At 37.2% G+C, this 15,673-nt stretch overlaps 1 protein-coding gene across 1 annotated transcript in view; it reads left to right on the forward strand.

Moving 5' to 3' along the window:
• Positions 1-15,673, forward strand: part of SLMAP (sarcolemma associated protein) — a 164,248-nt gene that overhangs the window by 138,305 nt on the left and 10,270 nt on the right. Inside the window, exons 17-20 of the mRNA XM_008582741.1 lie at positions 7,048-7,170; positions 8,620-8,694; positions 11,082-11,322; positions 14,884-15,055. Of these exons, the coding sequence (XP_008580963.1) occupies positions 7,048-7,170; positions 8,620-8,694; positions 11,082-11,322; positions 14,884-15,055 (611 nt within the window). The remainder of the gene's footprint in view (positions 1-7,047; positions 7,171-8,619; positions 8,695-11,081; positions 11,323-14,883; positions 15,056-15,673) is intronic.

The following is a 15,673-nucleotide window of genomic DNA, read 5'->3' on the forward strand; positions in this document are numbered from 1 at the left end:
GGGACCGGCAACGGGATCGCAACCCTTGGTGTTGCTCCCGCGTCTCGCTCAGCCAGTGAGCGGGAACCGGTCTGTATGTGGGATCCGAACCCTCGGGCGGGAGCGCCGCCGCGCTTCCCAAGCGGTGCACTATCCAGTGCGCCACCGGGCCGGCCCAGACAAAGGAAATATTAAAAACCATGAGCTAGATAATAGGTTTGGGGTGACAAGTATAAAGTTTGTTTACATAATTGGAGCAATTATTATGACAGAATTCAGATGTTTCTGAGCAAAAAAATGATATTAGATCTGTATTTTGGGGAGGTTTATTGAATGAACTGGAATAGGTAGAGGCTGCAGGTAAGGCAATCAGTTAGGAAGCTTAGGTAATCATTGAGAGCCTGAAATAGGATGATTGCTGTGGACATTTAAACAAAAGAACAAAATCTAATTTGGGGCCTTATTGTTGATATCTTTCATCTCTCCCTTGGTAATCTCTAGAATCCATAGGCCTGAGAATTTAAATATGGGAGAGAAATAGATAGAACTCTAGCATTTGACCCTGAATGACTAAAAGAAGAAGAGGTGTCCTGAACAGTGATGCTGAACAGGAAGGATGATCATAGGTTCTGGTTTGCCTGGAACCATTTATGCCTGTTACCTCAGCGTAATTATAAAAGTGCTCCCTTTCACATTCAAAGATGACCCAGTTTTATATGGTCACCCTAGGAACTGGAGATGCAGCTGAAAATGCAGAACAGAAACTATGACCAGAAAGTCATTTTCATTTATATCTGAGATATTTATTGACCTGAGAGAGAGAGATAAGACACGAGGAGGGTGCAGTTTTATGGAGGAAGAGTTATGTTTATTGTGTAATAAGCGTTTGATGGGTGTGGTGGGAACTTCAGAGAGCACAGCTAAACTTTCTGTCCAGAGGCAGGATAGGGTTGAGCAGTGGTCAGGATGGGATTCTCAAACATAGATGGTTAAAAATAAGTGAGAATATGCCAAGAAAGGAAAGAAAGCCATACATTTCTTAAAAACAGTACCTAAATTTACAAAGAGGAAAAATGTTTAAAGTAGAAATAACATCTCTCAGGAGGGAAGTATACAAGAGTGAAGGTGTGGTGGAGCCCAGGCTGTGTGGAGCAAATGTGGCGAAAGATAAGACTTGGTCACACAGAAGGCAATAACCAGGCTTAGGAATCATTTGCATAGGAGTGGATGGTGGGAGTGGGGGAATTTCTAGAGAAAGAAAACAATGGAGAGGACAGATGTGCCAACAAAAGATCCAGTTGTCAAGAAGGAAGCTGGTTAGCTCAGTTGGTTAGAGTGCAATGTTATAACACCAAAGTCAAGGGTTTAGTTCCTCTATCAGCCAGGCACCAGAATAATAATAATAAATAATAGTAATAAGAAACCTAGCTGGTCAGAAGGAGTGGCAAAGGGGTGAGAATCAACAGTAAGAGATTGCTGCCTAAGTTAAATTTGCAGTTAGGCTGCCACCTGGGACTATCTCACATGGCTGGACATATTCACTATGGAAAAGTGGTCTTTCTTCATTGTGGAGATTGCTATTATCAACCAAGCCTGCAATTGCCAGACCTTCTAAAGGAAGGAGTGATGATGGTGGAAAGAGGATGCACCCACCTGGCCAGCTTCCTCAGGCAGATCACTTCTGTCAGTTGATGGGATGACATGTTGTAGCTAGATCAGCCTTCAACAAACATGCACATGCAAAATAGAACTTGGCAAAGAATGCTTTGATTTGGCCTTTTACCAAGTGGTTTAATGTGTCTCAACCACGTTTACAGCAAAGATCAGAGATTAAGTTTAATCTGAGGAGATAAGGTCACTCTTCTGAAGTTATTTGGTGATACCAAATTTAATTTAGGATATCACGTAGGTATTCTGTGGGCTAGGGCTGATTAATTTAGTAGGTGCATGTGGTAGTGTGTATTTATAGGACTTAGTATTATTCTGAGAAAAGCTAGCCCCTGGCCCAGTCTACATGCTCCATGCAATTCTAAAGATACACCATTCATGTTGAGGGGAAAACAGATTATATTAACCTTTCTACCTCATCATAACTCCTAAATAACATTTCCATTTCAGTTGTACATCTAAATTAAAATAGTAAGGATTTCATTTACTTCATCTAAACACTTTCTGTCAATACTCGTCACAAGACTTTTCCCAAGGTTGTGATGTAGATTGATGGAAAACCCTTCCTAGGACAAAAGTAAGGCACTTTGTGAGTGGACCCAAGCCACAATAAACTAATAATGCATTTTCCACACAACGAGCCCTTAACCAACCTTAGCACAAAAAGATTTGCTCATTAGTCTTTGCTAAAAATTTGGCACTTGGTTTTCTGGAAAGAGGATTTGCACACTACTTGATTAGTTTGAATATAGTCATTTGTGTTTATTATGTTAAACTTAATTTGTAAAGATTTTTGGTCACTAGCTCTACTTCTATGATTAAACATGGTATACAGAGTTTGTATGTTGATATTATTTGATGCATGGCATCTTATTTGTTCTAATTAAAATGCTGATCCTTTTCATTATGTGATACAAAGAACTAATTTGCAAATAGTAGATCCCTATGTTAAAACAATTCATTATTGCCTATATTATATTCTGTCTCTTGAAACATAATTTCTTAACATAAAACCTGTTCCGTTACTATTTAGTTCGAAAAGCAAGTATTAGTTTTTTTTTTAACAACATCAGGGGAAGTATTCTGTGGACAAGAATTATCCGCTTTAATAGACTGTAGAGATGGGTTACATGTGATTATTCATTTATAAAAGTATCCCTTTCCTTAAAGCAAAACATTGCTCTTTTAGTTGTTACATTAATTGTTGTATGGTTATTATATTTATTTTAAAAACTCCATCTATATATTTTAGATGCAAATCTTTGATATATTATGCAAACCTTATGTATTAATCATATAGTTAAGTATCTACTGTACGTCTGACATTATGTTAGGAATATAGTATGGAACAGAAGTACGAAATGTATATGTGTTTAACATTTATTACTAAAAGGAAAACAGTGATAGGAATCCCTTTTGGTTCTGGAGAAGAAATACGAGTTGGATGTTAGAAAAATATGCTTCCTATTTGCTATGATATAACTAAGAAGATACCATGATTTAGGGAAAGACAATTGAGCTAGAAGTGAGAATTCTAGTTCTGTCTCTTCCACTTACCAGATATGTAAATATGTGTAAGCTATTTCAGATCGCTGACTTTTTATTTTCTCATCTGTCAAATGAAGAAGTAGGTTACTTGATCTTGAAGGTCTCTCCCAAAATCCTGTGTATCGGTATGGGTTCAGGCTCCCTTAAAATTGAAACTAAATGCTGTTGAACAATTAGGAAGTTTGAAAGGGCTTCCTGATTTGTTTGGGTTTTACTGTCAAGCTGTGGGAATCAGGCAAAAGAGACCACTGTGTACTGGGGGTTAGGTACAGAGCCTTTAGCCTTTGGATGGGCAGGTTTGGAAGAGTAAGGGAGAATGGCCTGAGCTACTAAGGAGACTAGTAGGAATTGAGTGTATTATTGCGTTACCGAAAATAATAATAAGTTACTAATAGAGAACTTTGAAAGTCAGATAAAGATGTTTGGACTTGATACAATAGGGAGTCAATGTGGGCTCTTGATCTAAGAGAATTGCTGTAGTATTATAATTCAGTGTAGAATGCAGGGGGCAAGATAAGTTAATGACAGGAATTTATGCAGAAATGATTGGGGCATATTCTAAGATGGTGGCATTAGGATTGGTAATTTCAAGAGGTCTTTTTTAATTAGGAAAAGTTCCAAACACGGAAAAAGTTGAAGAGTGCCCAAAACACCCATATGTTCCCACTACCTAAATTCAACAATTGTTAGTATTTTGCCTATTTTCTTTATTTGTAAGTATATATGTAGAATTTTTTTTTGACATAATTTTAAACTTATAGAAAAGTTGCAAGAATAGAACAAGGAACCTCATATACTCTTCATTCACATTCTCCAAATGTTAACATCTCACCCCCATTTGCTGTTAACATTTTACTGAATTTGATTTATCCTTATTCCTCTTCCTCCTTCTCCTGTCTCTCTGAATCATTGAGAGTCATTTGCAGACATGATAGCTTTTACTAAGTACTTCAGTGTGTATTTCCTATTTCTCTTACATAACCACCATACAATTCTCAATATTAAGAAATTAACATTGGTACGTTACTGTTCTAAAATCCACAGACCTTATTCACATTTTGTCAGGTTTCTCAATAATGTCATTTATGACAAGAGAAGATCATGCATTGCATTCAGCTGTCATGTCTCTTTTGTTAGTCTGGAACAGTTCCTCAGTCTTCCTTTGTGTTTCATGACATTGACATTTTTGAAGAGCACAGGCCAGTTATTTTGTAAAATGCCCCTCAGATTCTAGCTATGCATTTTTTGGCAGGAATGTGACAGAGATAATATTAGGTATCATATCATGAGGCACCTGATGTTCTATTACTGGTGACGTTAACTTTGATCAGTTGATGAAGATGTTATCTACCACGTTCCCCCAACTGTAAAGTTCCTGTTTTCCATTTTGTTATTAATAAGCATCTTATGGGAAGCTAGTGTCAGACTGTATAAATATCCTGTTACCCATCAGACTTTTAAACACTTGGTTTTAGAATCTACCTGACAATCCTTGCCTGATCCATTATTATTATTATTATAGTTGTCAAATAGTGATTTCATAATTCTATCATTTTTTCTCTATTTATTAGCTGGCTTTCTGTTATAAGTAAGAGTCTTCTCTTTATTTATCTATGTCAGTGTAATTCATGGATTTATACTCTGTGCAATTGGTAATAATCCATCACTATCATTATTTTGATGTTCAAATTGTTCCATGTTTAGCCAGTGAAAGCCCTTCTGTCTTTTTAACATGACCCAATCATTCTTTGAGCCCTTTCTTACTTTCTGGCACATAAGCTGTTCTAGGTTCATTTTTATAATTTCTCTTCCTTAGCCCTGGTCAGCCATTTCTCCAAAGAGCCCTGGTTCGTTTTAATGGAAAATGGTACTTAGAAACTGAGATGTAAGTGGTGTCCTCATTGCTACGGGGGGTAGCAGTCTTGGCCCACTCAGTGGACAGACTTGAGAAATAGATGTATATACTTATGTCCATATGTGTATGTATTTATTTCTCACATATGTCTCACACGTTTATATTTATTTCTACATTTGCATTTCTTTATATATTCAAATCTATTAGAGTTCATACTCTTAACTCATACCCTACATCACAGCATTAATTCTTGCTTTCCTATTTCCATATCTATAACTAATATCTTCAACAGTGAGAAAATTGACTCCCTTTATCTACAATATATTTATTTGATCATTTTTAGAATAAACAGAAAGTAGTTTTCAGAAGTACTAGCCTATGCTTCTGTCAAAAAGAAGCCTACATGTAGATATTTTGGGGGGAGTTATCAAATTAACATATACCAACAGGCCTTAACATGGGGCATTTTACTCCATACAGGACATTTGGCAATATCTGGAGATGTTTTTGATTGTTATGACTTGCAGTGGGGAAGTGCTACTGTCATCTAGTGGTAGAGACCAGGGAAGCTACTAAATATCCTACAATGCACAGGGAAGCTCTCACAACAAAGAATTATTCAACCCAAAATGTCAATAGTTCTGAGGTTGAAAAACTAACACAGAGCTAGGAAAATATCTGCTCAAGGATTTTATGTAGATATTTTTTGTCAAACTGGTCAAAAGTAAGATATAGGCATCATGACACTTCTCTCCTAAATGCTTCTAAAAATAAGGACATTGCCCTATGTAATGACAAATCCAGAGATGGGGGCTAGTACCTTTGCAATACTGCAATGGATAGTGTCGAAAGAGCTGTGAAAGAAGTTTTGTAGCTAATGTGATAGGGTTTCTGCCACTGCATACTCACTCTACATGCCCCCACCCTAACCAAAAGACTTTTTGAAGGAAGAATTGATAGGTTGACTAGACTAGATGAAACCAGAATCAAAAGTTTTGACAGGGAAAAATAGTATACAATCTGCGAGTATGAAAACATGTGTAAGTGGCATCCAAGACATATTGTAGTAGTGAAAATGTATTCTTAGCCCCATCCCCCTTTCCTCTTTTTGGCAGCTGGCCGGTACAGGGATCAAACCTTGGCTCTTGGTGTTATCAGCACCATTGTCTAACCAACTGAGCTAACCGGCCAGCCCCTATTCTTAAGCTCTTTTTTTGATGAATTGAAGTCGCTATGGCTGAGGTACTTGTAAACCAAAATAATACTCAAGTAGAATGTGCTAGAAGAATATGGCTTATTTAATGATATATTTATTAAAGGCAGTGTTCAGTAGTAAAAAGTGTTAATACAAGGAAAGATGAACAGAGTGACTGGAGAGGAAAGAGCTAGTTAGGGGAGGGAGCATATTTGAGATGTAATGCTGTATTGAATTTATTTCAGTAAAACCACTTAGGTTATATCATTTAATATTTCAGCAGATATTTGTTATGTGTGCAATGTTGGGGGAATGGTGATCACAAAGTAGGCCTAGGAGAGCTTTCAGCCTAGTTTTTATTTTGTGTTCCACAGCTGGGGTAATTATGCTAAAATGTTTTTTCTTGAAGAATTTCTTTTTGTTTTTCCATTTCCAGTTAAGTTTCAAGTGAAATTTTTCTGACTTGCTATCAAGAAATTTCAAAATTGATGAAGAATAGTATTATGACCATGTAACTGAATTCCAAGTCTTACATGAGCTCTATATTGAATGAAATATATATTAATATATATTTTATAGTGCCATTACTATGAATTACTAATATATTTAACTGTACTCATATTTGTGTTCTTCAGGGTAAAATGGCTAAAATGCTCACTATAATTTGCTTCTAAGTTTTATTTAACTCATTTGTGCTGTGTTGTTTGTGCATGTCTAAAATGAAAGAGATTGCCAGCCTTTGGTTGTAGCGATTATAGTGTGATACTAACTCTTGCTTTTAAAATAACCATATTTTTGCCAGATGACTTGCAGGGTGCACAGTCAGAAATTGAGGCAAAACAAGAAATTCAGCATCTTCGCAAGGAATTGATTGAAGCCCAGGAATTAGCTAGAGCAAGTAAACAAAAATGCTTTGAACTTCAAGGTGAGATCAAGATTACTTTGATTCTTTAGGGGATGTGTGAAGGGAGCATGACATAATTGGATGACCACAAAGTTCAAGTCCAGAGGTATGGTGTCTTGTTCTAGATCCACAACTTGATTAGATATATGATGTTGGGACATTCACTTAACCTCTTTAAACTTATGTTTCAGGTCAGTAAAATAAGGACAGTTACAGTTGCTCTACCTTCTTCACATTGTTGATGTGAAGATCAAGTAAGATCTCTACCAATGAAAGATCTTAATAGTGATCACATATTAAGTACAACAAAAAGAAAAAATGTAATATAAATTTCTGAGTTTTAGTTACTCCTAATGTTAGCTACTTTGTACAGGATAAGGGAAATTTATATTCCCTGTGATTTTTTAGTGCATTCATCAGTAAATGAGAAGAACCAGGCAAGGTGAAGGTATAGAATCTTCTGATGTCCCAGCCACTTTCCTTTCTCATAGCTCACTTATTTACAGTGTCATGAGCCAGTGAAGTCTGCAATATTCCCTAGAGCTTACATTTTCGTATCATTCGCAGTAACTGTGTGGTTGCAGTCAATTAATATCTTAGAGAGTCTTAAAATGAGGTGAAAGTGAATAGCCTATGGAGTTCTCATGCTCTCGAAAATAGCCTTCCTGACCAAGAGGAAGACTCATATCTCAGGAGGAAGCTGTGAACTTCCTATTACAACTCCCTTCCTTTCCTGCTTCTTGAAGAAATTAGAATTAGTGTTCACTTAACTTGAACCTTTTGGAGGTTCCAGGCTAATATATTTGATTACAATGAAAAAATATTTAGCAAACAGTCAGCAATTACTTAGTTTAGTGTTTACTATGTGCTTGGCAGTAAACATGAGGATTTTAAGTCTGTGTTTTAAAATGTCAGCTCAAGGGCCGAGCCCGTGGCGCACTTGGGAGCACAGCAGCGCTTCCACCGCGAGTTCGGATCCTATATAGGGATGACCGGTGCGCTCACAGCGCTCACTGACTGAGCGCGGTATGGCCGGTCTCAAAAAGGACAAAAAAAAAAGTCAGCTCAAAATGCTGATTAACAGTGATCAAGAATGCTTCTTGTGAAGTGCGCTCACAGCGCTCACTGACTGAGCGCGGTATGGCCGGTCTCAAAAAGGACAAAAAAAAAGTCAGCTCAAAATGCTGATTAACAGTGATCAAGAATGCTTCTTGTGAATAATAACATATTATCTAGGTATTACAAGGTCTACAAAACTCCACTATTCAGTTGAATAGATTTATTACTTTACTGTTTTTGCACTCCTAAAATCTTTAAACTATCTAACTGCTAAAATTGATAACACTTATTGCCCAACTTTTGTTTCTTTCAATAAACTTTAGGAGAGAATTTCTTAGAAATTTCCATCTGCTTGATTATATATACTTTCATTAACTCACAAAATTAGATATACTCTGTTTTCACTTTTAGCTCTTTTGGAAGAAGAAAGAAAAGCCTATCGAAATCAAGTTGAGGAATCCACTAAACAAATACAGGTTCTCCAAGGTATGGAACACAACAAGGCTATTTGAGATTATTATTGTTTGTTTTTAGTGATTCAAAAGGAATGGAAAGTAAAAGTGCAGAGGGTCCCCATTTTTCATACCTTTGGTTCTTCTGTAGAACCTGACATTATGACTGGGCTCTTGGTCGAGACTTTTTTAAAAAGAAGATGCAAGGGAAGATTCCCCAGTATTCCAATATTAGACACTTGGAGTGGAAAGAGCAGGGGTGAAACTTTTGATATGGTAAGACTGTCACTTTCTGGGTTATGTCGTGAGTTACTACAGAGAGGGCCTTTGGATAGGAAATTGTTTCAGTTAACTCTGTATCAACACTTTCAGCTTGCTGGTATCAGTATATCTAATACTCAAAACACACTTGCATTGCAACAAAAATTATATAGCACGTGGAGTAATGGTCTCTGTACTGCCTTCGTTGGTAATGGCTGCTCTTCATACCCACCATTTTGCTATTTCTTTGTCTGTGCTATCGCAGGGTCATTATGGAAATGACCAGAAAGACCCCTGCCTGTCAAGTGTACTTCAAGCTGGAGTACCTGGTGCTGTGAGGCTATAATTGTGAGGTACCACAGGAGAGGTTTTTCTTTCCCATGCCAATTAATCTGCCTTTATTGTCAAAGAAGGAACCGATGTTAATTAAAAATTTTAGTTTGAGAGGTAGGGCGGGAAGAAATTAAATAAAGTAATCACAGTTCAGAAAAGATGGGGGATCATTATATGAAGCCTATGAGATTTGCCTAAAAATGTCCCAGAGAAAAACTAGTCTTTTGAGTCCTGTTTTCTTACTTTTTGAGTGAGATATTTGAGTTATTTAAAATTTTGAATTTTATTATGGTCAAATTAGAATTTCTGGGGTAGGTCGTATATATTTTTAAATTGGAAACTCTTTAAATTCTTACTGTAGTTCAATGCCGTTTTCCTTTAGTTTATATAAATCTGATTTGAATCTATAGTTCTATCCTATACTGCATGTGGGCAATTCTCCCTGAAGGATCTGTGACATAGTGCTGCCTTTTGTCTTAAAGCTGTCTTGCCCAGGCATCGTTGAGCGCCCCCTAGTGCCAGTATGTGTTTTTCCGGACTTTATCAACAACTTCATGGTCATCTTTGACCATTGTGCTCTTTCAGATTTTGAACCTCAATCCTTCCTACAAACTTAAAAGGTCTAATATCTTCTTTAATGTTTATTTATGTGGCAACCTCCTCCTCTCTCAACCCTAAATTGTCTTAATTATTTTAATTATTCTCCCTTGGAACTGCTTCTAGTTCTGAATCAAGTATGATTTTATACAAATTGTTTACAGTTTGGGTCATTGAGGGCATAAGACTAAATCTTTTTAAAATATACCTCTTCAATCAGGCAGTATTCATTAATTTTATCAATTAATTCATTCAACCAATAATTCTTGATTGTTTACTTAGCCAGGTATTATGGATAGAGCATTGAGCGAAACAAAGGTCCTGCACACATGAGGTGTACAGTCTAGTTGAAAAAATAAACAACCACCAAATAAATATGTAATGTTCAATAAGGGCTGTGAAGGAAAATAAAGCAGAGTAAAGGGCTGGAGAATGACAGAGGGCTATATTTTAATGAAGTCATCAGAGAAGACGTCTGTAAGGAATTGACATTTGAACAGAAATCTGAATCAAGAACATCAAATGTTTAATGCTTAAAATTTGGCCAAGCAATCCTATGTCTAGGATTCACCCTATCAAAATAATCAGGATCGCATTATGAGCAGCATTGTATATAGTAATTAAAAACAACTTAAATTGTCTAAAATAAAAGAATTGGTCAAATAAGTTATAAGTGTAACTATTTTTTGTTGAGAGCTTTTCATCATCAGGAAGATAGATCTCTCTCTCTCTGTCTCTGTGTCTCTCTCTCTCGCTCTCTCTATATATATATGTGTATATATATATATATATGATTCCTCCCTGTTTAATTGAGAGCTTTTCATCATCAGGAAGATAGATCTCTCTCTCTCTGTCTCTGTGTCTCTCTCTCTCTCTCTCTCTATATATATATATATGTGTATATATATATATATGATTCCTCCCTGTTTAATGTTTGTTTTTGTATGTATATAAATGCATAGGAAAAAGTCTAGAAAGAAAGTCTAAATAAATACCAAAAGGTTAGAAACAATTTTCTGTCTGAGGGAAATAAAGATCACTTGGTTTTTTTCTCTTTGGGTATCTGTATTTTGACATTTTCTGCATCAAACATGGATTGCTTGTACAGTTTTATCAAGAGCAACAGCTCTAACAGTCTGGGCTGTATGTTAGCTACAGTCTTGTGTGGGCTGTTCTTTTATTCTTAATTTCTACAGACCAAGAAAATGATGGTTAAATATACTTTTGTAGCCCAACTGCAGAGATTACACATTGATATTGAGAATCTCCGGGAGGAGAAGGACAGTGAAATCACAAGCACTAGAGATGAATTGCTTAGTGCCCGAGATGAAATTTTGCTCCTTCACCAAGCAGCAGAAAAGGCTGCCTCTGAGCGAGACACTGACATTGCTTCTTTACAAGAAGAGCTTAAGAAAGTGAGAGCTGAGCTTGAGCGGTGGCGGAAAGCAGCATCTGAATATGAGACCCCCCAAAAAAAAAAAAAAAAAAAAAAAAACTAAACAAACAGCAAAGGTCTGTAAATGGTAGTAAATTAAATGGTAATAAATTTTAAATACAAATTGTTTTTCTTTCACATCAGGGAAACCTTCTTTTAGTAGGAGTGATCAGAAGATGAGTATAATAAGGAATTTATACCTCTGAAAGATATAAATTCAGCTTCTGAATTTCAAACAGTGTTATATGAAGAGTAATAATATATAAGATCAAGAATTCTCTAAAACCAGTTCAATCTTTCTAGTATCCAATTCTTTATAAGCAAACCAATGGATGCATTAGTTTTATTTCAGCAACTTAGTGGAGTCCTATTTTTCCACCAACAATTTGTTGTATTTAAACTTAAGTGTAAAATTGGTTTCTTCCTTAAAAATTAGATCAATTTTTTTTTTTTTTTGTCTTTTTGTCTTTTTCCGTGTCCGGCAACGGATCGCAACCCTCAGTGTTGCCCCCGTACCGGACCGGGGACCGGCAACGGGATCGCAAGCCTCGGCGTTGCTCCCGCGCCTCGCTCAGCCAGTGAGCGGGAGCCAGTCTGTATGTGGGATCCGAACCCTCGGACGGGAGCGCCGCCGCGCTTCCCAAGTGGCGCACTATCCAGTGCGCCACCCGGCCGGCCCCAGATCCATTTTTTTTTTTTTTGTCTTTTTGTCTTTTTCCGTGTCCGGCAACGGATCGCAACCCTCAGTGTTGCCCCCGTACCGGACCGGGGACCGGCAACGGGATCGCAAGCCTCGGCGTTGCTCCCGCGCCTCGCTCAGCCAGTGAGCGGGAGCCAGTCTGTATGTGGGATCCGAACCCTCGGACGGGAGCGCCGCCGCGCTTCCCAAGTGGCGCACTATCCAGTGCGCCACCCGGCCGGCCCCAGATCCATTTTTTTTTTTTTTGTCTTTTTGTCTTTTTCCGTGTCCGGCAACGGATCGCAACCCTCAGTGTTGCCCCCGTACCGGACCGGGGACCGGCAACGGGATCGCAAGCCTCGGCGTTGCTCCCGCGCCTCGCTCAGCCAGTGAGCGGGAGCCAGTCTGTATGTGGGATCCGAACCCTCGGGTGGGAGCGCCGCCGCGCTTCCCAAGTGGCGCACTATCCAGTGCGCCACCAGGCCGGCCCTAGATCCATTTTTTTAAAACAATGTGTTCTAATTCAGAATATGGAAGTAGTATGTTTTTCACTGAAGCCACTGTTAATTAATACCAGCTCCCTGCCCCACCAAGTACACCAAAAATGGAAGTCATTACTCCCTTGCTAGCCTTGTGTGTACACTCCTGGAGAGCATTAGGGTTAGCAAAAACTCAGTAATTTAAGGTCAGTTCCCATAGAAAACTACCTGTAGGTAAAAATAATAAAGATGGGACTAGATATATTAGAAAACAATAAGCTTCATTATCTGTTTATAAAAATAATTGTAACGTGGATTATACATTTAAAAAATTAAGAACTAACTGAAGGAACAAGATATACTGATTTATTCTCTAAAATTTCTCTTTGTAATACCATGTGTTCTCAATATAAATAATCTATAAAGCACTTTTATTTTCTCTTCCAATGTTTCTTCATACATTTTCCTTAGTCTTTTCATACATTTTACATATATTACTTTTCAAATGTGTAGACATAATTAATAATAAAGAATAAAACAAATGTTTGTTTATAATATGTTAAAGTTTATAAAACCAATTTCACAATATGAATAGAGCAAAATAAAGACCCAAAACACAAATATTGATGGGTGGATGGATAGATAAATATGTATATGTGTTAAGGAATGAACTGATTATCTGTGTGACAGCACATTTGGACAAAGTGGTTTAAAGTGTGTAAGATGATGATGCAGATACCCACGTTCTTCACATTTGGAATACATTAGGATCTTAGTGAATCCATTTAGTTTGGTATTCTATCAAGCAAGAAATACCGTTTGATTACCAGTGCTGATTATCTTAATTATACTTGTTTTGGAATTATTGATATTTTAAAGATTCATATTTGATCTCTCATTTTTAAGATGTGATTAATTAGAACCAGGCAGATCCTTTAAGTATTGTTTTATAATTACTTCAGATTTTACGTAAGTATGGAAAAACAGGCCCATGAACTCCTTGCAAGTAGAAGCGTATGATTCAAGGGCCGGCCCGTGGCTCACTCGGGAGAGTGCGGTGCTGATAACACCAAGGCCACGGGTTCGGATCCCATATAGGGATGGCCGGTTTGCTCACTGGGTGAGCATGGTGCTGACAACACCAAGTCAAGGGTTAAGATCCCCTTACCGATCATCTTTTAAAAAAAAAAAAAAGAAGCGTATGATTCAAAAATACTGGGTGAAATATATTAGGTTATTGGTCAAGTCATCTGCCTAAACTCACATAAAGTATTTGAAATAGATTAATTCTGTTTCTTAAACTTTTCTGGTGTAGTGTTTCTTTAAATTTATTGGGTAAGCCTACCCAGCATTTAAATAGTATTTAGAAGCTAATCCTCCTTTACTGGGTCCTATGTGCCACTTAGTTTCTAGCTATATTGACCTGACAATATCAGACCCTCCCCTAGGAGTTTACATAGCATACAATCTGAATGGGATTTATACTCTTTAGCACCTCAGTTACAATATTGTACCTAATTCTTATGATCCATTCTGAAAGGCATAAAATTGTTACCTTGAAAACCTTATACTCCTTTAGCTATTTATAGGAGCCAGATTCTCTAACACAGCTACACTATATAGGCCTTTTTTTCTCTGTTGTCTGTAATGTAGAAGGAATAGAACAAGAAATTTTTATTCTTCATATGAAGATGTTTTCTTCATATGTAAATCAGATTTTTTTACATCAAGTTATAAAAGTAATCATAAAATTTAAGCTGGAGAACAGCCTCAGAAATTACTGACTTCAACCCTCTCATTTGACAGTGGAGGGCATGGAGACTTTCCTTGCATCATTTGTATCTGTATAACATGGTGCCTGGCATAAATCTAAGAGCTCAGGGAATGTTTACTGAAAGAAAGGTGACTTGCTCAATATCCCACAGCTAAATAGTGGCAGGGCCAGATTCTCAAACCCAGCCTATGCTTTCCCCCCAATTTGGTGTGTCTTCTCATTTGAGCAGGTTTATCTTTACTTAAGTTGGCAGTGGTTCCTACGCTTTACATTTCTAGCCCCCATCCTATTTGTCAAGTACTTAAACTTATAAGAAAATAGTTGCAGTATTTTTTTCCTGTTGAAGACCTATACTGAATCTATTTATGTATGGTACAATTAATATAATATAATTTGATATTACAAAATATACAATTGATCACCTCCTACTTCTGTATTTTAAATTTCAACCTTTGTGTGTATTTATTTGATGGGACATAGCTTTAAACTTGCAAAATTTTTTTCATGTTTCAATATTTTTTACTTATTGAAAATATCTTCTTCTTTTTTACACCTTTCTTTCCTCTGAAATCCACTTCATCCCTCCTAGTGAAATGTATGACAAATTGGACTTCCTGCTGTGTCCAGTTTGTACCTGTGAATAACTGTCAATATTTATATTGCAGTTCTCAGAAGCAGAGTTTAGAGCTTACCAGTGATCTCAGCATCCTTCAGATGACTAGGAAAGAGCTTGAGAATCAAGTGGGATCCTTGAAAGAACAGCATCTTCGGGATTCAACTGATTTAAAAACTCTTCTCAGTAAGGCTGAAAACCAAGCAAAGGATGTACAGAAAGAGGTAAAGCGAAAAGACATTATGAGCCCAATTATGGTTGGACTTAAAGCCAAAAGCAAATCAGATATTCATGCTAGTTAGAAATAAAAGGAAGCAGAAGTCAAATTACCTGTCACTAAGTTGATAGTTGGAGCATCCCTGCTTAGTGATTTCTAATTGTATATTGTGTTTCATATACAGAGGGTTCATTGGTAGGGTTTGGTCTCAAAAATATAAATATAGAAAATTACATTTTAATTTTTCTCTCCCAGGTAGTTGACCTGTATGAGAAGCCCTTTGTACCAGATCACTTGATCCATTGTCTATTTTTCAAAGAGAGTATCATATTTAACTTAGAATAGTTTTGGAAAGCAAACTGGGGCCATACTGTAATACTGCCTGAACCCCTCAGGTAAAACTGGCCTGAAAAGTTACTTAAAATCTACTTCATAGCCAGCCAATGAAACACATGTCCTATGACCTTTTACTTTCCCTTTTTCCTTTCTTCACAAATACACGTGCTCACTTTTCATGTCATTTTGCTTAAAACCTTGACTTGGAGGCTTTTTAAAAAATCATATCTGGGGCTGACCCTGTGGCACACTCGGGAGAGTGTGGCACTGGGAGCGCAGCGACGCTCCC

This window comes from Galeopterus variegatus, unplaced genomic scaffold, assembly GCF_000696425.1.
Source record: "Galeopterus variegatus unplaced genomic scaffold, G_variegatus-3.0.2 Scaffold2713, whole genome shotgun sequence".
In the NCBI taxonomy this organism is placed as follows: Eukaryota; Metazoa; Chordata; class Mammalia; order Dermoptera; family Cynocephalidae; genus Galeopterus; species Galeopterus variegatus.